Raw genomic sequence first — 26,048 nt, 5'->3', positions numbered from 1 at the left:
TATCGCAAGAGGTGCTGATAAGGTCTATGTTTGGAATCTAGAATTATGATCTTGAATCACTTCATGTGAGGCGCACATAGTGGATTCCGTTGTATATACTTATCGCAAGAGGTACTGATAAGGCTTATGTTTGGAATCTAGAATTGCACAAGCTGTGGTCAAATTTTTTTTTAATCGATCACTTATTTTGAGATGATGGGATGTTGACATTATTATGGCTTGTGTCATAATGATTAGCAGATGATGATGTCAGCAGGCAAGATTGGCTCACTCACACGAGCAATCGCCCTTGGCGCTTGGGAGCAAGCAAGGATGAGACTAGTGGTTTATTTTTATTTGGAGCCAAGAGAGGCTTAAATAATCCACTATATATGTCGCCTTCGTTACAACCAAGATGAGGTCGTGTTAAGGATCAAACATGGATATTAGTACCCACTTTTCATGTTGTGCCTTTTATGATTAGCCAGATGCGAGATCTTATTTGGCGCCTAGAAGGCGAGCAAATAGAGAATTCGGGTTAGGCGCTAGAAAGTGACTAGACTTATATCTGTACGGTGTATTGAGGATGACGTCACTCTTTTGGAAGAGTTACTCCACCGTAACATGTATTCATACTATATGTGCTTGGCGACTGAGTAATGAGGTGAGAGAATGGATCCCTGTTTCCTCACCGTGTGAGTCTTACGTGTCATTATTGATATGACTTTCATTTATGTACCCTTTTGTGACTTTTGACTATGTCATAAGGTAAGGGGTTGATGTTCTGCTACTTTGGTATGTTGCCTATGGTCATGTATGATTCGGCCTTAAGGGACATCACTGGGAAAGCGGTCAATCCTAAACTAAATGGCATGAGGGCAAAGGGAAGATCATCTAGTATTACACCACTATTGTATATTCACTACCGACAACTCACATCGCTCTGTATGAGAAGCAGATTGAGTGTGAATATATTGCAAGAATTGAGAGGGTCAAACATACTCTTTTGAGGGATTAGAGATGTTTTTTGGACCGGTGTAATTAGATGGGTCTGGGGTATATGAGACACTATTTATGTTCTTTTTGGGTTGATGTCTCTATGCTGGCTTATTTTGAGTTTCTAGTATAGAGCTCTCATATACAAGTGTTCTCAGCAGTCGTACAGTGCAGTGGCTGGTATGAGATTGTTTATTTTTTGGGGAGATTGAGATAGAGATGTGGCAGTGTCATGCCAACTCATGTCCGAGTGGGAGATGTTAGAAATTGGGCGCCCATGTGGCATAACCCTTAGAACCTTTTGAACCTGAACCTTTTGAATATTATCCATGTAAGTTTGAATTTGAATTCAAAACTTATTTGGATAACCATTCAGGATATCTATATTTATCATATCAATAGATATGGATAGATGGATAGATAGATATTTGTTATATATTATATTATATGGTTAATCTAAAGATATACGTATATCAGATATACGTTATGTGGTTTTTACCCATAACCTTTTTTTTCCCAGACTCTCTCTCTGACTCTTTTCCAGAAAATAACGATCAAGCCATTTTGCACTGTGACTTGTGTGGGTGATACTTATTTTGTAGTATCACTTCACTGCTGGGTTCGTTGACTGATCAGATTTTGGAAGTACGTGATTTACCCACGAGGTTGTGTCATTAAGGTATGATCTGAATTATTTTTATCCGCTGCGTTAATTTATAATGCTTTATGATTTACACTGTGCAATACATTTTAAAATCTAAAACATAAAAAATAAAAAATTACCATGTTCTGCTTTAAACTAATAGTGTAGTAGAAAATTTTTCAAATAAAAAATGTTACTAAACAATTCGATAGTTGAGTGATAATAATTTTTCAAAGAATAATATTACGAATTCCTAGAAATTATACAAAATTTTTATTTTATGATTTAGATTTATTCTACATGTAAAGACACCCAATACTCCTATCTGATAATGTGGAAGTAAGTTTATGGGATGTATAAGTAACTTTGGGAAAATGGTATATAAGACTAACAACTAAGAGACGTATGGCATTAGGTATTCCATTACATAACACATCTGATTTTTTATTTTTATTTTTATTGTTTTTTAAATTTAAATATTTCGATTACATGCATAATTGTCAATAAAAAGAAATGGAAAAGATGGAAACAGATGAAGAGAGTCGAATATCCATCCTACCAAGAATGTGCAGTTCTATTGGAAACCATTACTCACACATTCGATTAGGGATAGACCGAGTCTTAATTCCTAGTGATTTGGATATACCAAACAAGAGATTTGATTCCTTTACCCTATCCTCTCTCCCTCTCTAATATTTCAAGTTACACTAGTGACAATTAACCTAATAAATAATTGAATGTGAAGATTATTAGACAATTAACCTAATAATTGAATGTGAACAGTAGCAGAATCAGGAATTTAATATAGGGGACACCTTTTAATTATAATCTCAAAATTTTTCTTCTCCAATCAATAACAATAAAATAATAATAATTTTTCGAACTAATATTAAATATTAAAAATTAATATTCATAAAAAAAATGCTGCATCTTTTGCTATGCTATACTCTAACTAATTAGGAAATTCACTAAACCAAGTCTGATTAAATCGTTAAAGTTTTTGTCCAAATAATTTTTGTGGAAAATTATGATCACGAGATTGACAAGAATCCTTTTGTAGATTTACCTTACGAATTTGGTCTCGATCATTAGCATTATAGTCCATAATCCGAGGCCGTAGTCCTGGATCTACAGGAAAGTCTACTAAGTTGATTTCTATGCGACTTTGTTTTGTAGAAGAATAATTATCATCTTCTTCTTGAGGAAGAAATGATTCCAACTTTGATTTTCTTTCGAAATATTTCTCCATGACTGTTTGAAAAAACTAAAAATTAAAATAAAAATTCATAATCAAAATCACAAACCCCCACAAATCAAAATCTCCAATTTTAATACAAATAAAAAAATTTAAATTTAACATAAATCACAATAAATCAAAATTTCTAATTTTAGCACAAATTATAACTAATCAAAATCCCTAATTTAAATATTAATCACTGCAAATTAATATTTTTAATTTTAGCACAAATCAAATCCCTAATTTTAGCACAAACAACAACAAACCAAAATCCCTAATTTAATATAAATCAGTACCAATTAAGATTCATAATTTTAGCATATCAAAATCTCTTATTTTAACATAAATAATAACAAATAAAACAATTTTACAAATCAAAATTTAACAAGTAACTATAAATTAATACTCATAATTTTTATTTAAAAGTAAAAATAATTAAATAAAGTTACCTCTAAACCACAAAGAGAAGATACCAAGAATGTAGTATGGTCCCAAATTTGTGTTGTGTTATCCTAATATGATAAATCGTGAGTCGGTAAATTGCAAAGCAACAAAGGGAGATAATGAAGATAAAAAAAAAATATGAAAATACTTAATAAGTACTGTGAATAAATAAAAAAATAAAAAATTTCATACACCGTTAGAATTTTAGCCTTGTCGTAATTGGAGTTACATGCACTCACCCAAAAAAATATTTGTGTGTCAGTGTTTGGTTGGGATTGTGACTAAAAAATAAAAATAAAAAAAAAATAAAAAAATAAAAAAATAAAAAAATAAAAAAAAGGGCCATGGGGCCGTGTGGTGTCAGTGTGTTTGGGATGCGTTTAGAAGGACTGTGTAGCAAGCGCACTGTAAACAAGACCAAACTCAAACCCAAACAAAAAATAAAATAAAATAAATTAAAAAATCAGTGGGACGCGTGACCCCCTCGCCCCCACCGTCCTTCCGCCACTGAATGTGAAGATTATTAGACAATTATTGAATGGAGAGATTATTAGACAAGTAACCAAATAATTGAATGTGAAGATTATTTTAAGATTACATGAAGATTTAGCAAATCTAAAGTCTATTGTTTGAAGAGTAAAGGACAAATTTCCGGTCTTTGCGTATTGTTTGTGACATCAACATCAATGACAAGTAAGAGCAAAGTAACACAGGACTTTCTCGATGTAAAGTTTTGAAAAGTCACTTTTTAAGTTATTTTTTTATTAAAATATAAGATCAATAAAATTAAATTGTTTGGAAATAATTTTTTAAATTTTTTTAAAAAAATATATATAGATAATAAAAATAATTTTGAACTTTTTTTATATAACTTCTGATTTTTTTATTTTTTATTATCAAAACTCTCTCATCCCAAACAAACTCTAAAAGCATTAATTTTTATTTTACTTTTTGTAGATAAGATTCCTTTGAACTGTGATTCATAACGTGACAAATATGCATTTTTAGAACTGATGTATGAATATATCAGTTCCATCACAATTTACACACGTGATGTGGTATAAATAAAGATAACACGACTTTCAGTCCTTCAATTTGAACTAATCCATTTGTTTGGGTTGAAAAATGGTTTTTGTATTTGTTGGTGTATGGAAAACATTTTCTATGGTCAGAAAATAAGTTTAATATTTGAAAATGTAGAAAATATTTTTTAAATTAAAATCTTAGTAATAGCACTATCCTATCACGATCACACACACCTCCACCACCGCACCACCCTCGCCATGGCCGCCTGCACCGCCCCAATATCATGCCACCATCACCAACTCCACCTCCATCTTTGTTTAATCATCACTGTCACTACCACCACACCAAACATAAAAAAATATTTATTTTTTAGAAAAAAAAAATCATAAAATATATTTTCCTTAAAAAATATTTTTCACCTAAATATATGTAGCACAATGTCGAAACAAAATTATTTTCTAAATTCGTGGATTCATAAAGAAGGTTGGAATAAAAGCTTAGTAGTGGTTTGATTGACAAAGAATACACAAAGTTTCAAAATGTTATTTACTCTGTTTGGTTGAGTTTCAAAATCTATTTCTTTTGTTTTCAAAAAATTTAAAATTGGTGAAAACAAAAAAGAAAAAAAAAAGGACTCATGATTTTATATGGTTTTCTTTTCTTTTCTTTTTTTAAAGAAGAAAAAATATTTAGTGCTTATTTTTGTTAAACTAGTTTAGTTTTTTGAAAAATAAAAAATAAATAAAAAAATCCAAGAGTGTATTAATGAGAAAAAAAAAATCAAATATTAAACAAAATGGAAAGCTGCCAAACAATACCTTAATCAAAGACATTGAGCATTGAAAAAGAACAAAATAAGAAAAGAAATTTCTATTGTAAAACAAAAACAAGCCAAAAACGTTATCAAGACGATTGATCTTGGCTAAAATTTGACAAGGTCAATAATGTAAATCATGTTAGAATAAATCATATGTGGCAGATAAAACTTTGAACTAGATTTAGAAATTAATAAATAAATCGAACTGAAAATAAATTAGGTGAATTTAGAAAATAATTCAGAAAAAACTTACAAATATAATGTATAATTCTAGAAATAATAAATAATTTGATTAAGACTTGTGTTAGACACAATATTCTTAAAACAAGTTTTGCCTCTCTCTTCGGTGCTCACGAGTTCAAATGGACATCTGTCTTTCAAGATACAACGATTAAGAATTTCATAACAACATTTCAATCTGCTGGTCTGACGAACGTTGTTGTTCATGTATTTTCTCTTTTATACTAGACATGATGTATATGAACGCTAAAACTTTTCTTACAAATAAATGTCATGGGGATGGTGTTTTAATAGCATTGGTGACTATTTTGAAATTTTATAACTTGTTTTATGAAGGGCTATATTATTTCATGAGAGCAGGTACCTTAAAAGACCGTACATTTTCAATTTCTATGGAGTTAATTACCTTTCACAATAAAATTCCCAACAAATTATCCATTCTATAGATCTTGTCGTGCGATTTTGGGATAAGATTTTTGAAAATTTTCTAAGCTCAAAGTGCAAACAGTCTTCATGTTCATCGGGCCCTACAATGGTGTCCGTAAGATTTTTGGAAATTTTCTAAGCTCAAAGTGCAAACAGTCTTAATGTTCATCGACCCCTACGATGGTGTCGGGCCTTTATGTTCTCATCGTGTATGTGCATTGCTTCAATAAGACTTTCGTCATTGCATAATTTGATAAAAGTGCAGGGTTATCATATATAGAATAAAATATAAGGAGATAAAGTGCACTTTACTTTCTAAACAAATGACGAAAATTTAATGATATTTTAGTGGTTACTTCAATCCACAACCACAAGAGGGTTATGTATTTATTTTCAAACGTTATATAGATAGACCACACATGGTTTAAACTACAGAGAGGTAAAATGAAGTTTATCCTATAAATTATTATTGATTAATTCCAATTAAAACGACAACTAATTATAACAACAAAAAAACAAAAACTATTTTGAAAAAACAAATTTTCAAATTTCAAATTTCTATAAACTATTTTGAAACTATATATATATTGGTCAATCAAAAAGAGACCTTTATTGATAAATAGAAAATAATACAACATTTGAGAAATATTACATCAATAAAAGAGGGAGGGGAGGGAGGGAGAGCAAAAGTCATCATATCTTAAAATCCAAATCCCAACTAGGTTAGCACCCAGAAACAATAACAATCATATGACAGAACCCAATCCCAAGTTGGTGAGCAACCAACAGAGAACAAACAACAAATTCAATAAAAAACCAACCCCACACAAACCAACACTTACCCATACAACTAAACACCCTCAAATGCATAATCGTACCTGATTCATATTCCTTACAATATCATGCACTGAATAAGGGATCGTGGGCAACCCATACTTCATCCACAACCCAATCATTACATTTACAATTTCACCAAGCTCCTTCATGTTTGGCTGACTCCCATTAAAAACACACTCATTTTTTAACCTCCATATTGACCACAATATTGCAATTGGTACAAGCCTCCAAATCTTCCTAACTACTTAAATTTTGTTCCCAGCCACCATAGCAGCACTCCATCAACAGTAGTAGGTTTGACCCAAGATAAGCCCCACCATTTCAGTAAAGATGACCAAACCTTCCAAACCTCAGAGCACTGCAACATAATGTGATCCACTAACTCTGCTTCCAACTTACAAAATGGGCATAAATTCTCCACAGTGCTACTTAGGTCTTGTTTGTCATAATCTAAAAAAGTCAGAAAGTCACTATCCTATTTAAGTCACATCATCTTATTTAAGTCACATTACATTTCTACCACATCACTTCAAACCCAACCCATATTTCATAAAAAGTTAAAAAGTGCACTTATTTGGATCATCCCAAACCACCCCTTAATACCCCAAACCTCTATAACAGACCAGTTGTTTTCACCCTCTCTCTCCATGCCAACTAACTCAAGAACTAAGCTTTTGGTGGAGCTACACCTTTTCATAGCAGCCTAGGGACCTGCAATCTTGGAACTTGACTCAACTCATGCCATTCTCTAATCGCTGCCACAGTAAACTGACCATCAAGGGATGTATCCCAACTAATTGAGTCCTACAGCCCCACATTAAGCCAAGGAGCATCTCTTATCAACACTTTCAACCTACTAACCTTCTTTTCCTTCCAAGCAAGGAGTGGTCATTTGAACAGTAGCTTCCAAACCCCTGAGTTATCTCTCATTTGCACGAAAGAGCTCAACGTCCCTTCTTTTTCCACAGATAATATAAACAACCTGGGAAATTTCACTTTTAATTGAAAGTTCCAAAGCCATCTATCATGCCAAAAATCAATCCTACACCCATCACCAATCACAATCTTACAGTTAGATACAAACAAAAATCAAATAGTCCAGAGTTAGTCCTTGACACACTTAGTATGTCACTCCATACAGTAGATTCATTTCCAACCCCTTCCATCACTGGTAACCATCTACCTCCTACTGCCCCATACTTGCTGATAATTACTTTTTTCCACAGTGAATCATCTTCTACCACATACCTTTACCACCACTTAGCTATCATAAAGTCATTTATATCCCTTACCCTTTTTATGCCTAACCCTTCTTGTTCTTTGCTCAGAGTTACTTCTTTCCAATTTTCTAAATGAATTTTTCTTCTTATCTCTGAGCTGCCCCACAAAAATGCTTCCTTCAACTTATTAATTTCCTTTGCTACTCCTTTAGGTAATTTTTCTTCTATAGATTTTTTTATCAATGTTAACCTGCCAGCAAAGGGCAACATATTTTTCTTCTATAGAGCTAACTTGGCCTTTACTTTCTCTACCAAAGGCTGCCAAGTCTTCTTTTTTCTTGGATTTACCCCAACTAGTAGACCCAAGTGCTTAAGAGGCAACTTCTGGCATAGGCACAGCAGTTTTGAGGCAAAGACTTGTTCAATTTTATCACTAATCCTAACTCCACACACCACACTTTTGTGGAAATTTGTCTTAAGTCTTGGCATAAGCTCAAAGCATGTAAGAATCCTTTTGACAGTCACAATCTTCTCCCACTCTACTTTGCAAAATAGGATAGTATCATCGGTAAACTGGAGATGAGACAGTTTCAATCCTGCTTGCCTAATAGTAGCTCCATTTATTAACCCCAAAGCTTTTTCCCTTTCCAACAATAGGTGAAGTCCCTCAAGTGCTATATTAAACAAAAAGGGAGATAAAGGATCATCTTGCCTTAATCCCTTTTGTAGACAAATCTCTTCGATTAGCGATCTATTAACAAGTACTGAAATCCTTGTCATAGTGACACAAGTTCGTATCCAACCCAACCATCTCTCCCGAAGCCCAATTTGCCATCATAGAAAACAAATACTCATAGCTGACCAAATCGTAAGCTTTTTCAAAATCAAGTTTGAATATTACTCCCTTCATTTTGGACTTTTTCCACCATCCACCACCTTATTGGCAATCATTACTTTATCAAAGATGTTCCTACCTCCCAAAAAGGAAGTTTGCACTTCACTAATCACATATGGTAATACCATTTCAATCTTTTTGAAAGTACCTTAGCCAATAATTTATACACTACACCCACCAAACTTATAGGCCGGTAATCTGTCAAACCTGAGGGGCTGATCTTCTTCGAAATAAGGGTAACGAATGAGCTATTGAGCCCTTTGACCAACTTACTATTATTGTAGAACTCCTGCATGAATTGGAATAGATCACTCCTTATGAACTTCCAGCATTTCTGGATTCATGCCATGTTAAACCCATCCGGTCTTGGCGCTTTATTCTCATCATAACCTTTTATTGTATCCCATACTTCTTCCATTGTGAATTCTTTTTCAAGAAGCTCCGCTACTTTAGTACCAAACAATTTTGGTCTAGATGGCCAATCGTCCGAAAATGCCTTTGTAAAATGCCTTAACACTTCTTCTCTCAGCAGTTCTATATCTTCAATGCTAACACTATCAATTACCACTGAGTCCACTAAGTTCCTTCTTTGCGTTTGGCTAGCAATTATGTAACAGAACCTAGTATTTCTATCCCCATTTTGAGCCCAGTTCAATCTAGACTTCTGGAACCAAATCCAATCCTTTTTCTTTTTTAATGACCATACCAAATTCCTCACCTCCCTTCTTCTTGCAATTTCTTGAGATTCTAATAGCCTTAATTCTTCCAATAAATCAAACTCATGCAACTCATCTTCAACCTTTTTCAGTTGATCCTCTACACAACCAAACAGTTAAGTGTTCAACCTTTTCAATTCAGGTTTAAGACTGTACAATTTGATCTTTTCTCTATACCCAACCCATTCTTGCACCTGTGAATCTAACCATGATTTGTGCACAACAAATGCAAAGCATGGGTGCAGGATCCAAGATTTAGGAACCTGAATGGCCTAGAACCCCAGTTTCTCTCGTCTTCTGTTGTGAAAATATAAAACTCAAAAAAACTTCGAAAATTTATAGTCAAATAAATTTTGAATTTTTAAAATTATTTTCACAAAATTATTTTTCAAAATTAATTTCAAAACTAAACCGGGGTACCATGTTTTTTTGAGAAACTAGTTTGCTACTAAATGGTGTGTTTGACTCAAAACTCTAACTATTGTGCCTCTTGGTTGGCACACACTCCATATATAAATGAAACAAGAGCCGACAGTGTAACAAAAATCAGTTATAGGTTATAAGGGTTGTATCCTCTTGTGCGTAGTACACGCGTCCATTTGTCCGCTGATATTTTTTTAGCATTGGCCAATTTTTCAACAAGTCGCCGACGATGGGTAGCAATTGAGAAAGTAGAAATAGAAAAAAGAAAAAAAAAAATAGGGCTCTTGGTTCAAAAGTCCAAATTCGATTTTCTTTTGTTCAAAGATCTAGGGGCAAAGTTATTGTGTCCATAAGGATAATCTTTTACAGAATAACCAAATTACCCTTATATATTTGGTATCCACAGTGAAACACAAAACAAACCCTCCTATCTCTCTCTCTCTCTCTCTCTCCCATCTCATTTCTTCGTTTTGCAACTCTGTCGCCGTCGCGGTTTCACCGTCGTCGTCACAATCTTTATCTCGTACCAAATGCTCTCCCTTTGTCTGTCTGTCTGTCTCTGTCTCTGTCTCTATCTCTGTCTGTCTCTCTCTCTCTCTCTCTCTCTCTCTCTCTCTCTCTCTCCGCATTGTGTTTCTCTCTCTTCTCTCTCTCTTGAGTTAATGATTAACAACTAGTACTGGCGGAGTGAGATGAAACTGAGCTGAGTGAGTCGTACTACACCATGCGCTACCGTCAAACAAGTTAATCATGAGGGAGGCGATACTCTCAAATTTCGGCATAGAGATAGTAATCCTGGTGTGCACCGCCATCAGAATTGTGTTCTCCGTATTCCAGTGGGTGCTCGTCTCCAAAGTCAAGCTCTCACTAGAAAAACCCTCTTTGGCAGCCGCGACGGTGAAACAAGAATAGAGGCTCTACTGAGTCGTTGACTGAGAAAGATGAAGGGCTTAACGACTGCAACGTCGTTCAGAAATACGCCGAAATTCATAACACTATCTCTAATGGTGAGGTTCCTTACTCAACTTTGAGTAGATCTTGCAGATTTGGTCGTCTTTAGTTGTTGTTTGGTGATTTTGGTGATTCTTTAGGTTTCTCACACATTTTTCGTTTTTCTCGAAAAATATTTCATTTGCAAGGAAGATGGGGGATAGATGTAGTCACCTTTATGATGATTGGAACTATCATCATTGTAATGCTGATTTCATCAATAAAGATTTTACTTGTTGATTAAAAAAAATGAGAACTATTATTCCCACATACTTAATAACAATACACAAAATTCCATTAATTGAACCATGGAGATGGTCCACCAAAAATACAAAATGAATCAATCAAATGCTGTGTATTTTTCAAGGTAAACAAATTTGCACAACAATATAATATTGAACCTGGGAGTAAAAGTCAATTTTTATGTAGGGGTCTAATTCAATCAATGCATATTGAAAAGAAGACATAAATCTTCTAATTATTAGATTCCAATTTACACTAGAGAGGATACATTAAACTAATAAAGAATTGGATCCCAATCAAATTGCATGCATTATTGGACAATTTTTTTAAAGATTAACAATATGTGAAGATTCAAAACAACTCTAAAAGTCTTATCATTTACAAGTGTAAAGCGTAATTTTCCAAGCATATGGTTGCCCATTTGTATTTTTATTTATTTATTTATTGGCAAAGACAAACTTTATTGATAAAAATTGACAAAATAACAAGATATTACATTAATAAAGAGAAAGAAGAGGTGAGTAAAAAATACATCATAAAGAGACAAGATGATTCTAACAAGGTTGACACCGAAAATTGCGCTCAATTATATACAAGCACAACTACTAAAAGTTGATGAAAAACCAACCAAATAGACCGAAAAATAACCATCACAAATAACACAACAAAAACAACACTGTCAAAAGCCAACTGGAGCCAAACAACAATAATTCCCCCCCAAACAGAACAAAGATCAGCATGTTTGTTTATTAGGATATCAACAATCATGAATGACTTTTAAGATGGTACCATAGCCATTTTTCTCATTGCAAAGTGTGATCTTGTAGATAAGATTTCTCTCAAAAAATGTTCACTACTTGCCATGGTTCAACTCTCTAACGATTCTATGATAAGCATAAATTTTAAATTTGATATGTGAAGATGAACATCAATCAAGACAAAGGGCAGTGACACAAGATTTTTATCATTACAGAGTCTGGAGAGAGTATAATGTTCATGTTTTTATCTCCCAGCACATGGAAAACTGTTTATGATATTTGAATTCATAACACCTACGTCATAATAAGCAATCCTACTCACTGTCGCATGATTTTGAAAAAGCATGTGGCAATGAGTAAGATTGCTGCAATAAAGGGTAGAGTGGGGCAAAATAAAATGGCTCACAAGCAAGATTTCAATGTGTAGTTAGAGAGAGAGCAAAAATGTATCAAGAAAAATATTCAAAGTTTGAATGTACATTTAGTGTGGAACACATCAGAGTCAAATTGAGACAAATATTTCAAATTTTGAGAATTTTTGTAGATAATTTTTCTACATACTAAGAGATAATGTATATTTTTGTGACATAATACAATGGTTTCTTTTTTCTTTTTCTTTTTCTTTTTTTTTTTCTTTTTTTAAATAGACATAGATGGTGGAATTTGACTAAGAAGATCAAACGAACTGTATTCTTTCATAAATTATTGACTAATCTCTCAATTTATTAAGAGTAATTTTTGTATGTAGATAGAATATATGATGCAGCGCGAAATGTGAAATATTAACAATTTTAAAATCTGTTGATTCAAACAAGAATACCGGAAGTAACATTCCTCTCTAGACTCGTTGATTCACAAACAATATGGAGAATAAAGGGTCAACAATGGTTGATTCACAAACAATATCCAAAGTTGGAACAAAAAAGTATAAACCTCGGGTATATTAATTCTCAAAAACTATCTCCCTTATCTTAAAGCTTATATCTTTATTCATAATGAACCCAATTTTTGTAAAATAAGAAACTAATAAAATAGAAATAAATTCAAAACTAATAAAGTAAGAAAATTGCATCATATCAAATTAGGAAATTAAATAACTAAATAATTCTATAATATTCTATACTAAATTAAAAAATCCCTAATCAACTATGAATTTTAAAATAATAAAATAAAAATATTTATTTTTTAAAATTCGGCTTGCATAATGATGCAACTGAATTTTAAAAAGTATCATAATGATGCAAGCCGAAATTTAAAAAATAAATATTTTTATTTTATTGTTTTGAAATTAATAGTTGATTATGAATTTTCTAATTTATTATAGAATATTATAGAATTATTTAATTATTTAGTTTCCTGATTTGATATGATGCAATTTTCCTATTTTATTAGTTTCTTATTTTACAAAAATTTGATTTATTATAAATAAAGATGTAAGCATTAGGGCAAGGGGATAGTTTTGAAAGTTCATATATTTCAAGTTTTGTACTCTATTGTTTCCACTTTGGATACACTTTGTGAATCAACTATTGTTGAGTTTTTATTCTCGGTATTCTTTGTGAATCAATGAGATTATAGAAGAATCTTACTTCCAGTATCCTTTTTTAATCAACAGATTTTAAGATTGTCATTATTTCGCGTTTTGCCAGATCAATATATGCGTAATTTTTGTAAGTAGATAAGGTATATGTTATGTGGTATCTTCTACTACTGTGATTAATTTTGACAATAAAGTTTACTACATTTATATCGAGTGTTTAGAGAATAATAGGGAGCATATCTACATTTATGATTAGTAAAAAACAATGTCATGTGTTATCGTATTAACATACAAGAATTTCTCATTAAAAGGACAACAAATTTTTAACCTATTCTAATGGCACTATATATTTAAAGCCAAAACATGCAAGAGGTGAGAGGGTAACCAAAATCAATTATGGGTTATATACTCTTGTCCCTCCTCCTTGTAATAGCTCAATCAAGAACAACAGCAACAAATGGTAGTGAGGAAGCTTCAACACATAGTAGTTATGGCAGTGACTCTCTCAATCGCACCAATTTTCCACCCGGTTTTACCTTTGGCACAGCCTCTGCTGCTTATCAGGTTCCTTTATATCTACCTCAATTTGCCATATATTGTGGTTCATATTTGTGCTATTAGTTATGTTGTTTGGTTGCCCATCAAGAAAAAGTTATGTTGTTTGGTTTGTGCTTTTGATTTTTGTTTTTATTTTTAGAAAACAAAAACAAAAAACAAAAAATAAAAAAGTTCGGTGAATTGTTTCCCAAAACTTTTGGGGGATTTTGTTTTGAAATAACAATCTTTTACAAAACACCAAAAAATTATTATTTTTTAATTTCGTAAACTGTTTTCGCACAAATGACATGTTTCAAATAGACATGAGTTATTAATTTTTATGGAACCTATGTAGGACTCACACAAATGAACTACTTAGATGTGTCTGAAGCAATTCAATCTAGGTGAAATAATATTTTTCTCATGCATGCTTTTCTTTTTTTCTTTTTTCTTTTTTCTTTTTTCTTTTTTTTCAGTACGAAGGTGCAGCAAATGAAGGTGGCAGAGGTCCTAGCATATGGGATACCTTCACGCATAGATATCCAAGTCTCATTTCTTCTTTAATTAATCTGCTCATCAAATTATTTCCTTTATATACTCTTCTCTCTCTCTCTCTCTCTCTATCTCTCTCTCTCATTTCATATCCCCTCTTACCTATAATTATCTATTAGTTATCGATTATTACCTGACATTACTTATGTAATGCTTCAAAAATTAAAAAGTTTCATTTCAAGACCTTACATCTTCCATTTATTATTTTTTGTTTTCGAGTCTTTAGGTGGGAGTTAGACAAATATTGAGAATGACTTGCTTAGGATTACTCAAGTGAATTTGGTTTGCAATATTTAGATTCAACAAATGCTTACAATTGAATTTGACTAAAATAAGTTAACTGAGCTTTATTAAAATATATATTTATATATATATATATATGTATTAACTTGACAGAAAACTCAATAATCAAGCTTTATATGATTCGTTTGGGATGTGAGTTGGTTTTTTGATTTTTTAGTTATTTTAGCTTGGCGTAATCAGTCTCGTTTAGGATGAGTTTTTGGTTTTTTTTTTTTTTTTTTTTTTTTTTTTTTTTTTTTATGAGAAAAAAAATGAAATGATTTTGGTTTGGATGTAACATTTTGTCTTATTTGGTTAAAAGCTTATTTTGTCTTTTTGTGACTATTTTATCCCCAACCCACCCCAATCAAACTTCCCAAAGGAGTGCTATGCATCGCAAGCTCATTAAGATATATATATATATATATATATGTGCGCGCGCTTGCAATTCAAAGGATTACATAATCCATGTAAACTTCACTTTTGTTAAACAGTAAAGACGACAAATGAAAAAATTATAAATTATGCATTCTCTCCTTCAATTTTTTTATTTAATATATTTTCACTTCATACGAACAAATATAAAACTATAATATTTTAAGATATTGAAAATTTCTGGCTATCTTGTTTATTGTATATTATATCAGGTTTGACAATCAAAATTTAATTGATTGTTTTCATCGACTCAATAAGATAAAATTTTGAGTAAAGTTCAATTTTGAAATTTTGAAGCTTTGGTTTAGTTTTTGTGATTTTCTTTTTTCCCCATCATATTATTATTATTGTTGGAAAATCAACGAATACTATAATGTTTGGTAGACAAAAGTGTAGTTGTTTACATAAGTTCAACGTAGGCCTCATTCGTTTTGAATGTCAAAAATGAAAATTTTCATGTTTGGAAATAGCATTCACATTAATTACTTTTTTTTTTTTAATTTTTTTAACCCCTCTATTAAATGATAATGACATAAGCTCAAAGTATTGACATTTGTTGTTTGTTTGTTTGTTTTTGTTTGTTTGTTTTGGAGTTTAGATCTTGGATTTGTAAAATAAAATTATACAGGAAAAAGAAAAAAGGGAGAAAAAATGAACTTCAATTGTATTTACTGTTTTTTTTTTCTTTTTTCTTTTTATTTTCATTAATTTCTCCACAAATTTAAAATTCAAACCCAATATTTGAGTTTTATCATGCCAAATATTCCTAAGATTTGAATAAGATTTAAAATTCCTAAGATTTCGTTTGAATTATAGATTTTGATATGAATTTATAAAGAAAAATGAAAAGGTGAGTGAAATGTAAATGAATATATTGCACTTTTAATTTTTTTTGGGTAAATTACAAATACACTCTCAGAGATTTGATTAAAATACGAATCACGTCTGTGATTTTGAAAATTACATTCCACCCCCTGAGGTTTCTAATTTCATAATAAATTGCTCATTTTATTAATAAATCATCAAGTCAATTAACCATTTTTAATGATGTTATAAATATATTTCAATTAATAATTTGGGTAATTTTATTATTATATAGGAGAGCAATTATGAATTTCATTTTTTAGTTAATTCTGTTAAATAAAAAATTCTAAAAATAGGATATTTGTAATTTTTCAAACCACAAGGGACAGTTTTCCAATCAATTTTTCAGCAACTTTTTTCGGCGTGTCCTTATCACCAAATGAGATTTTTCTTAGATCTAATTCTTTGTACCACTTTAGAATTGACTTTTCACCAATTTTCTCTTTATAGTAAAGGCCTAAACGATTACATAACCCTAAAATTAATATATTTGTTAAAAAATTGTAAGATATTATTAAATGACCACATAATTACATGGATTCCTAACACATGTGATAATTTCTATATTCATAACGAAACCATCTCGGCTATTTGTCTCTGCTCTCTACTCTCAAGTTTATATTATGTGGTTTTGGTGTCCTGCTCCAATAGTGGTATTTTTTATAGATAAATTTTATGGTACCACTCATTTTGGGGTGTGTCATGTACTCTTGCTTATGATTTTTATGATTTTTACTTACTAACTTATTGAAATTTTAGTCATAATATATTTATATACATTGTAGTATTAATTATGATTTATTATGATATTATTTTAATTATGACCGAAGATACGTGATTTTTGGTTATAATTTTTTTTTTTTTAATTATGACTCGCATAGGATTGAGTTCTGGCATTTGTGGTAGTGAACCCCACAAATGTCATAACTTGAGAAGATGGTTAAAAGCAGACTTTCTGATTTGGTTTTAACTTTTTGACTTTTTTTTGTGAGAAATAAAGTGGGTTAAAAGTTAGAAAATGACTTTTAACCCACTTCCTAAAATAGTACACACCTTTTTGCCCTTTGTTATATTGGGAGTGTTTGGAAAGAAAGTTGGGCTAAAATAGCCCACTAGGTTTCGTTTGGCAACTACATGATTTAGTTAAAAAGTTATTATAAGTTGTTACATCATTCTATTTACTTTTCTGCACATATTTTCGTAAAAAGTCAAAAAGTTACTAAAACAGCTTATTCTCAAACGAGGCCTTAGACAAAATAAGCTAAAACAATTAATAAGACAAAATGTCACATTCAATCTGTAATTATTTCATTTTTTCTCTCACAATCATCAAATCAATTACAAAAAAAAAATCAATCAATTTCTCAAACAAAATTTTTTTAACCAAATTAAAATAATAAAAAAAAACTCAATAGGCAACTTTCCAAATAAGACCATTATTAGATTATTTTTGTAAAGAGTTTAGTTGTTATGTTATTGTTGCTACATATGATTTGTCCCCCCAAAAAAAATGGTAATAGGACTCAACATTAAAAAATTAAACAGCATAGCTGGGAAAGAAAAAATGTAACTCATCTTAAATTTGTGAATAATATAGCCCAAGTTGAATTCATATAATTCAAGTAGAGCTTAGGTAGACAACTCTCATGACAACTAGACTTGATATAAACAGCCCCTCATCTTCACCCAACCAACAGTCAACAATGCTGGGGATCTAGTGGGAGGTGACCTCAGCAACCTCACCTCAACGTGAGGGCGGTGAGTGCAAGACAAAAATAAAATAAAATAAAAAATAATTTGAACCAATCAAAAAACAGTGAAAGTCAGAGTTATTCCTCCAAGTCATTTTTGACCAATAATTGAATCTGATAGAAACCATTCATAATGGACCTCTGATGTGATGTGGCAGGTAAAATACAGGATGGTAGTAATGGAGATGTGGCTATTGATTCTTATCATCGTTACAAGGTATACATCCATCTAAGCGTTATCAAGTTGTTTCCATAATTTGTTTTCAACTTCACAAAAGCATTAAATTACATGTTGGTCCATTTATATATGTATATATATATATCCTAGGCAATGCTATATTTTTTAGATAAGCTTGTTGTATTTAAATTTAGGCTTATTGTGAAGGGCGACAAAGAATTTGACAGGCTTTCAATTCCAAAACCCTCCTTCAATGTATTTAGGATGCTTACAAGTCAATTTTATTGACCAAACTTACTTATTTGTAAGTCTTCTTTTGTTTTTTTCCTCATATATTAATATTCTCAAAATGCGCCCCCCTCACCTTCTTGATATCCATTATCAACAATGTTAGAACTCCGTCCCTCCTCTAGCCAACAACCTCTGGCCACCCTTTCCGACCATCAGCCATCATCTTTGGTAGCTGTCTTCAACCACCAACAACCACCTCTGGTGTCTAGAGATATTTTTTCAATATTTCTCTAACAATTTTTATAGCAAAAACGTCCATCTCCACCATGTCTAGGGGTGCAACTTGGGCGAGCTTAACTTGAGCAACCCGACCTTAGCCCTAATTGTTTTAGGGCTTAGGTACAATATTTTTGAATTCGGTACGGATTTAAACAAAAATTTAAAAGTTCAAATTAAATTTAAGTCGGTTTGGACAAAGACATCCCGAGCAATCCGAAACTCAAATTATATATATAGATTATAAAAATATTAAATATACATAAAATTATTAGCCATTACATGATATTAAAGTAATTTAGATCATTATATTATATTGAATATATATTATATACACAAGTAACACAATACAAAAAATCTTTTTTCTTATTTTTTTTCACTCATAAATTGTAAAAACTACCATAGTGGCATATCTCTTACATTATAAAAATTATTTGTTTTAATGTTATTAATGATTTTTTTTTAAAAAAAAATTGTAAATAGAGTTTAATTTTAATAAATTATTAATTTAGTTGCGAAAAAAAAAAAAAGAACCCACTAAAATTTATGTGCAATTCATGCAACTCGGGTTTAACTCGGATTGGGCTTGAGAAGACAAACTCAAGTTATAATTTGAGCCTGTGCAGACCTGGACAGATCTTAGCACAATTTAGATTAGGCTCAGACAACCTCCTAATCTAATTGAACTTATCTGAGTTGTAACCCTAGCAACATCACTACTCTCACCATCTCCTTAGACCAGGTGGTGACAATAGAAATGGATTGAGAAAGAGAAGGGAGAATGAAAATTTGGTAGTGATAAATTTAGGGTGAATCACGCTAACAATCTTTAGTTTGGGGCTCGTGTCACTTTGGTCCCTGATTTTTTGATTGTAACAAATTTGACCATAAATTTTAAATCTTGTTCCAAATAAGAACAATTGAAGATATCATTACTCAATTTCAAGGGCAAGTCTTCAATTTGATAAAATATAAACTAATTTTGATAAAAATAAATGTCAAAGAAATATTTTTGAATTTTTAAAAATTATTTCTACCCACCAAAGATAAAATTATGTAAAATTAATAAATCTTTTACGCATTTATTTATTTATTTATTTATTTTACCAAATTAATTTTTATTATATGTTTGGATGATGATCATGTAATGTGTAGTTGTTAAGCTTGTAATGTGTACTCAATATGTTTAATATATGAAATATTTTTAGTTTTGAATTTTTTGATTTGTTGGATTGATTTAATAATGATATCAAAGTAGTTGATATATTTGAGTTTTGAAAAAATAAAAACTAATTTAATGAAAATAAAAACAATCATCCATTACATGATCATCATCCAAACATATAATAAAAATCACCACTCTTTATTATTACAATTTTAATAAATACAACAAAAATAAGCCAAGAGTCTCAATACGTAACCAGTTATTTAATAGAAGTCCTAAAAGAAAACTACTACCTAGTCTTGGTTTCAAATTGGAATGAAGTGAATTTTATATCATTGAAAATGTTTTTAAAAGTATGAATGAATGGTCTAGGTAAATTTAAAAGTATAGGAAATTTCCATGTAAAATTGCCTATGAAATCCAAATTCACCTTTGGGCTTAGAAGTTTCATATGAGGCTCAAATAAATTGTAAAGAGACTTACCATGGCTTTAGGTTCGAGCAGTCTGGACCGTTTCCAGCTTTTGACATTGGCCAATAATCCAATGATGGATTTCTAACTATTATAGTGCGTTAAAATGTAGTGTATACGCTTACATGAATATTGCTTACATAAATCTCACTGGTTTATGGTACTTGAAAATGTTGTAAATTTAATGGGAAAAATATAACATTTTTTCATAAGTAAATTTTAGTTATACAATTGAATTGATTTATTGAAAAAAAAAAATTATTATTAGTTTATTTTTTCTCTAATGATGTTACAGGGAGATGTAGAGATCATGAAAGAAATGGGTCTAGATGCTTACAGATTCTCTATCTCATGGTCTAGAGTATTGCCACGTAAGATGTTCAATTATACAGTTTCTCTAAATGTTGTCAAATATGCATTATATATATACAAGGAAGAAGGGTCCTATCTAAGAACACAAGCAAATGAAACCACAATTGTAACAAAGAATATGTGAAAAATGGGCTCAAATGAAGATGTAAAAATAAAGTGAGACCCAAAATGAGATTATAATCATTTGATTTGAGTAATACTAGGCATCTAACAAAAAAGGGGAAAAAATTGATAGAAGTTATGAACTAGGATGATCCAATCAGTGGTTACCATACTATTTTTTTTTTATCTTTCTTACCTATATTTGCATAATTTTTGGATGATACTTGTAATATTTCTAGGTGGAAAGCTAAGTGGTGGAGTGAACAAGGAAGGAATAAAATATTACAACCACCTTATAGATGAGCTCTTGGGAAAAGGTTATGATTCAACTCAATCGTGTCATCATTAACTATCTTTTTTAATAGCCTCAAAATTGTCTTATATTCTTATGCTGACATTTGTAGGTATAAAGCCATTTGTGACCCTTTTCCATTGGGATCTTCCCCAAGCATTGGAAGATGAGTATGGTGGTTTCTTAAGTCCAAAAGTTGTGTAAGTAATAACATATTCATCTAATGATTCAATTTTTTAGCTAGTCAATTTGTGATATTTGTATATATTTAAACTAGATAGAAGCATATGAAAATTTTCTATTTTTGTTTTTAAATTAAATTGTTGTTTCATACTGAATATATATATATATATATATATGAAGGGAATAAAGCAAATTGCTTTTTCTCTTATAGTTTTGAGATGGTTAATCTCTTCATTTAAAATCACAATATGCTCTTAATTGTTGAGTTTTTGTTTTTCTTCTTTGTTTTTGATGGTTGTCAAATGGTTTATTTAAGTCAAACTAGGGTGAACAGTTGAATCCTATATTTTCATCGCAAAGCCTCGCAAGTGAGACAGCTCAATTTATTTTCTAAGAATTAAAAATAAAAATCATAAAATTTGATGAAAAAATTAGAGTATTATACTTTCTAATAATATATATATATATATATATATTATAAAATATTAAAAAACATTTCCATATGATCCAAAAACAGCACCGTTTTGTTTTCACTTTTTTTTTCTTCTTCTTTTAATTGTTTTATTTGCTCACTTTATGTATGGCAATATTTCCACTTTTGACCTTTAATTTTATTTTTTTATTTTTTTCACTTTGACTCTACATGTTTTAAGTTTTGTTCAAAATTAAACAAAAAAATGTTATGTTAATTGCCACGTGATAAAAAAATATATTACTATACTGAAGTTTGGATTTATGTTAAATTTGTGAGTTATATATAATAAAATATATTTATGTCACATGACTGTTAATATATCATTTTATATCTAATTTTGAACGTAAGTTAGCTTTTAGAGTTTTTTTTTTTTTAAAATGAAATATGAAGAGCTAAAGTGGGGGATAAAATTTAAGGAACAAAGTGTAAAAATGACCAAACTTAAAGGGACAAAGTGTATGTACCTTAATTGTCCACTACAAATTTAAATTATGGAAGTATTTCTTAGTACATAGTTTTCTATTTCTTAGTACATAGTCCACTACAAATTTCTAAAGTGGTTTGTATTTCTGAAAAATTTTTGGGAAATTTTTTCTACAAATAAGTTTTTAAAAGTAATCAAACAAAACAAATTTTTCCAAAAAAATTTCTCAAAACTTGTAAACCAAACAAGTTTTCCAAACAAATCTCTCTCTCACACACATCAAATCAATCACTTTTTCCAAAACTCTCTCTCAAAATAATTTTCCAAAACATCTTTTGAAAAAAATCAAACCAAACAACTTTTCGTACTTTTTATCTCTAAAACACATCTCTCAAACACAAACCAAACATACCCAGTATTTTTTTTTTTAAAATACACTAAAAGATACGCATAATTAAAAATGTGCAAATCATATTATCTTGAATGTGGCACACTAAAACATTGTTTGGGATGACCTAAATAAGTGCACTTTTTGTCTTTTTACGAAAAGATGTGCAGAAAAGTAGAGAGGTGATGTGATGGAAAAAAGATAAAAAGATGGATTATTTTGCAATTGCCAAACTTGGCCTAAATTTAAATTTGCACCATACAATTTTTTTTATATTTAAATAGTACATATTCAAATTTTGAATAAATTTCAAATAGTTTTTTAAATATTATTTTTAGTACACTACATTTCTTTAATCTATTTATAATCTTTCTTTATAATTTATTTTTCTTACTGTGTTAAAAATTAGGGTCATATTAATGACAATTTAAGAAATTTTAATAAGAAAAAGAAAGCCTCAAGAAATTTAAAATCTCAATACAATTTTTACATATATCATTTTTTTTTAACATAATTTAAAACATTGTAACGTATTTGTGTCATATTCCAACATTGATGATCGACTTTATAGGGATGATTTCAAAGGCTTTGCAGAACTTTGCTTCAAAGAATTTGGTGATAGGGTGAAGCACTGGATCACCTTGAACGAGCCGTGGTCATATAGCATGAGTGGGTACGCAGTTGGTAACTATGCACCAGGTCGATGCTCTTCATGGCTACAGTTAAATTGTACTGGTGGGGATTCAAGCACTGAGCCATATATTGTATCACACCACGAACTTCTCGCTCATGCAACTGCAGTAAATTTGTACAAGCGAAAGTATCAGGTCTCACTTGAAAACCCAAGGAAACTACATATATAATTCACATCATTATCAAAAAGTTTTGAAGTATCTGCTAATTTTAATGCTACTTACTAACCATAGTCGATGGAAACTAAAGTAATTTTATTTTTAAGAATCGATTTGCTACATATGATAAATTTTGGATACAAATATATTAGATAGTTTTGAATTACTCAAACGATAGAAATGTAAACAGACATCACAAAAGGGAAAGATTGGAATTACACTCATATCACATTGGATGGTACCTTTCTCAGAAGAAAGACAAGACCGTACTGCTGCACTAAGGGCCCTTGATTTTATGTTTGGATGGTGAGTGTTTTATAATTGTCCTTTTTGTGATAACGCATATATGGTACTGAACAATATTGTCATAAGTAGGGCCATCAATTTATAATATGTCCTAACTATGTTTTTCCTTGTGTATTGGAGGTTTATGGACCCTCTAACAACCGGTGACTATCCACATACAATGCGGACTCTTGTGGGAAAACGACTTCCTAAGTTCTCCAAAGAACAGTCCAAGATGTTAAAAGGATCATTTGATTTTCTCGGGCTGAACTATTACACCGCTAATTATGCAGCATACACACCAAACTCCAACAGTGTAAATGCCAGTTATTTAACAGATTCTCAGGTTAACCTTACAAGTAAGTTCAAAGTTTTGTACCATTAATTAAAAACGTTATTGTAACTTAATATGTGCTAACTAGACATGATTCTTTTGTTATGCTAGCTAAGCGGAATGGGGTTCCTATCGGTGCGATGGTAAGAAATAGAAATTTAAGCAATTCTTCTTGTGGAGCTTGTTTAAATTTAATATATTTACTAACTTGCATATGAATAGAGATTTTTCATAATCAACTCCATAACTTTACACGATCTTGCAGGCTGCTTCAACTTGGCTTTTTGTTTATCCAAGAGGCATTTATGATATTCTTCTCTACGTGAAGAAAAAATATAATAATCCGCTTATTTATATCACGGAGAATGGTAATCAATTCATTAATAATTTTGCATTAACATAAAATTGTTTCATTTATGGTAACATATAAATCTAATAAATTTGTAATTACAAATTAAGTTTACACTAAACATTCTTCGCCCATTCATTTCAGGGATTGATGAGGCAAATAATGCTACATTATCACTTGAAGAAGCCCTTGCCGACAACACAAGGATACATTACTATTATCACCATCTTTCTTTCCTTCTACAAGCAATCAAGTAAGTTCTGAAGATGACTAACAAATAATGTTGCATTTACAAAATATATGAGTGCGAAAGTTACAATTTTAGAAATTATAAATAAAAAAATTATTACATACGAAGTTTGCTGTTGATTTTGTTTTTCATATAGGGATGGTGCTAATGTGAAAGGATATTTTGCATGGTCACTGCTGGATAATTTTGAATGGAGCTCGGGTTACACAGTTCGTTTTGGCATCAACTACGTGGATTACAAAAATGGTTTGAAAAGATATTCCAAACTTTCAGCCAAATGGTTCAAGAATCTTCTCAAAAATGGAGACATATGATTCAAAATGTAATTCTCCAATCATTTTACATCCTACAAATGTATTAGTAAAATAAGTTAGATTCTTCTCTACACTTTGTAATGATCTCTAGCAATTTTCTTTTAAACATAATTTAATGGTCACACAAGAAAGAGATGTAACCGAAATAAATCAATAACAGTTATCAGAATATCAATTACCTTTCACAAACCAAAATTATCATGAATAGACCAACATTGGATTATTTGAAATGGCAAGAGAGGCGGGAGGTTGGCGACCAGTGCTGTATGGAAGAGAGAGACAGTTTCAAAGGTCTGACGATGGCAATCCAGGTAGTTACACAAACTTTTTGGACAATATTCCCTCATCTATGAATCCAAAGGGACTTTATGCGATGTTTATGAAGTTTGGGGTTGTTAGAGATGTATTAATTCCAAACAAGACTAGGAAAACAACAAGATCAAGGTTTGGTTTCGTCAGGCATGATTGCCTTGTAGCGGCAAACATGGCAGTCCAAAAGGCCAATGGAGTGTAGTGTGATGATAAAGCTTTGCGGGTCAATGTAATAAAGTTTGCAAATGATACATCATGTGTTAGGGGAGTGGGTCAATCTGCAATAGCAGGGAATGGTAATGGGCGAGATGATGAGAATAGTAGGAGGCACCTTGGGAAAGCAGAGTCATCATTCATAGGGCTGAAGTCATATGCGGAAGCAGTTCAGGAGGGGAATGTTTAGAAGACTACAGGCCGCACAATTGATGCGAATGAAGTGGGAAATGGGTGGTTATATGACAATCTTATTGTTAAGCTGAAAGGCTTCTATACTTTCTCAGACTTTAAAAAAACAGTCAGTGATGTAGGGCCAAAAGGAGTTATAGTAAGAAAAGGTTGTAAAAGGACAGTGGTGGTGTCTTTCAGATCATCTATTGAGCTGAAAGCAAACTTGGTATTATTAGAAAGCTACCGGAAAGAATGGTGCGGTTCTATGATAGAGTGGTCGAAGTTAGGGCACTTCGAGAAAGAGAGAAGAGTTTGGTTGTGCTGCTATAGTGTTCTATTTAACTTGTAGAGTGTTGACACTTTCAACAAGATTGGAAGCCTGTGGGGGGAAAGTAATTAGGGTGGATGACGATAAGTCTAATCAGTTATCATTTAGATGTGGTAGAGTCAAAGTTGCCACAACGATTATGAGCTTCATTAGCACAGTAGTGCAAGTAAGGTGTAGAGGTAAAAGTTATCTAGTAAGAGTATGTGAGGAGCAAGTCATGGTGTCAAGAG

At 31.2% G+C, this 26,048-nt stretch overlaps 1 protein-coding gene across 1 annotated transcript; it reads left to right on the top strand.

The window, feature by feature from the left end:
- Window positions 1–13,339: 13,339 nt before the first annotated feature.
- Window positions 13,340–24,986, top strand: LOC114269100 (beta-glucosidase 12-like). The gene is made up of 13 exons (XM_082910772.1): window positions 13,340–13,994; window positions 14,444–14,513; window positions 18,010–18,068; window positions 20,468–20,543; window positions 20,886–20,963; window positions 21,051–21,138; window positions 22,980–23,235; window positions 23,450–23,565; window positions 23,686–23,903; window positions 23,990–24,021; window positions 24,144–24,246; window positions 24,372–24,480; window positions 24,614–24,986. Exons 1-13 carry the CDS (start codon window positions 13,827–13,829, stop codon window positions 24,789–24,791), a joined length of 1,551 nt encoding a protein of 516 aa, XP_082766898.1. The 5' UTR covers window positions 13,340–13,826; the 3' UTR covers window positions 24,792–24,986.
- Window positions 24,987–26,048: the final 1,062 nt, after the last annotated feature.

Source organism: Camellia sinensis, unplaced genomic scaffold (genome assembly GCF_055761805.1).
Source record: "Camellia sinensis isolate YWXY unplaced genomic scaffold, ASM5576180v1 Unanchor1, whole genome shotgun sequence".
Taxonomy (NCBI): Eukaryota; Viridiplantae; Streptophyta; class Magnoliopsida; order Ericales; family Theaceae; genus Camellia; species Camellia sinensis.
The sequence above is the reverse complement of the archived record's forward strand: the minus strand, read 5'-3'. Positions and strand labels throughout refer to the sequence as shown.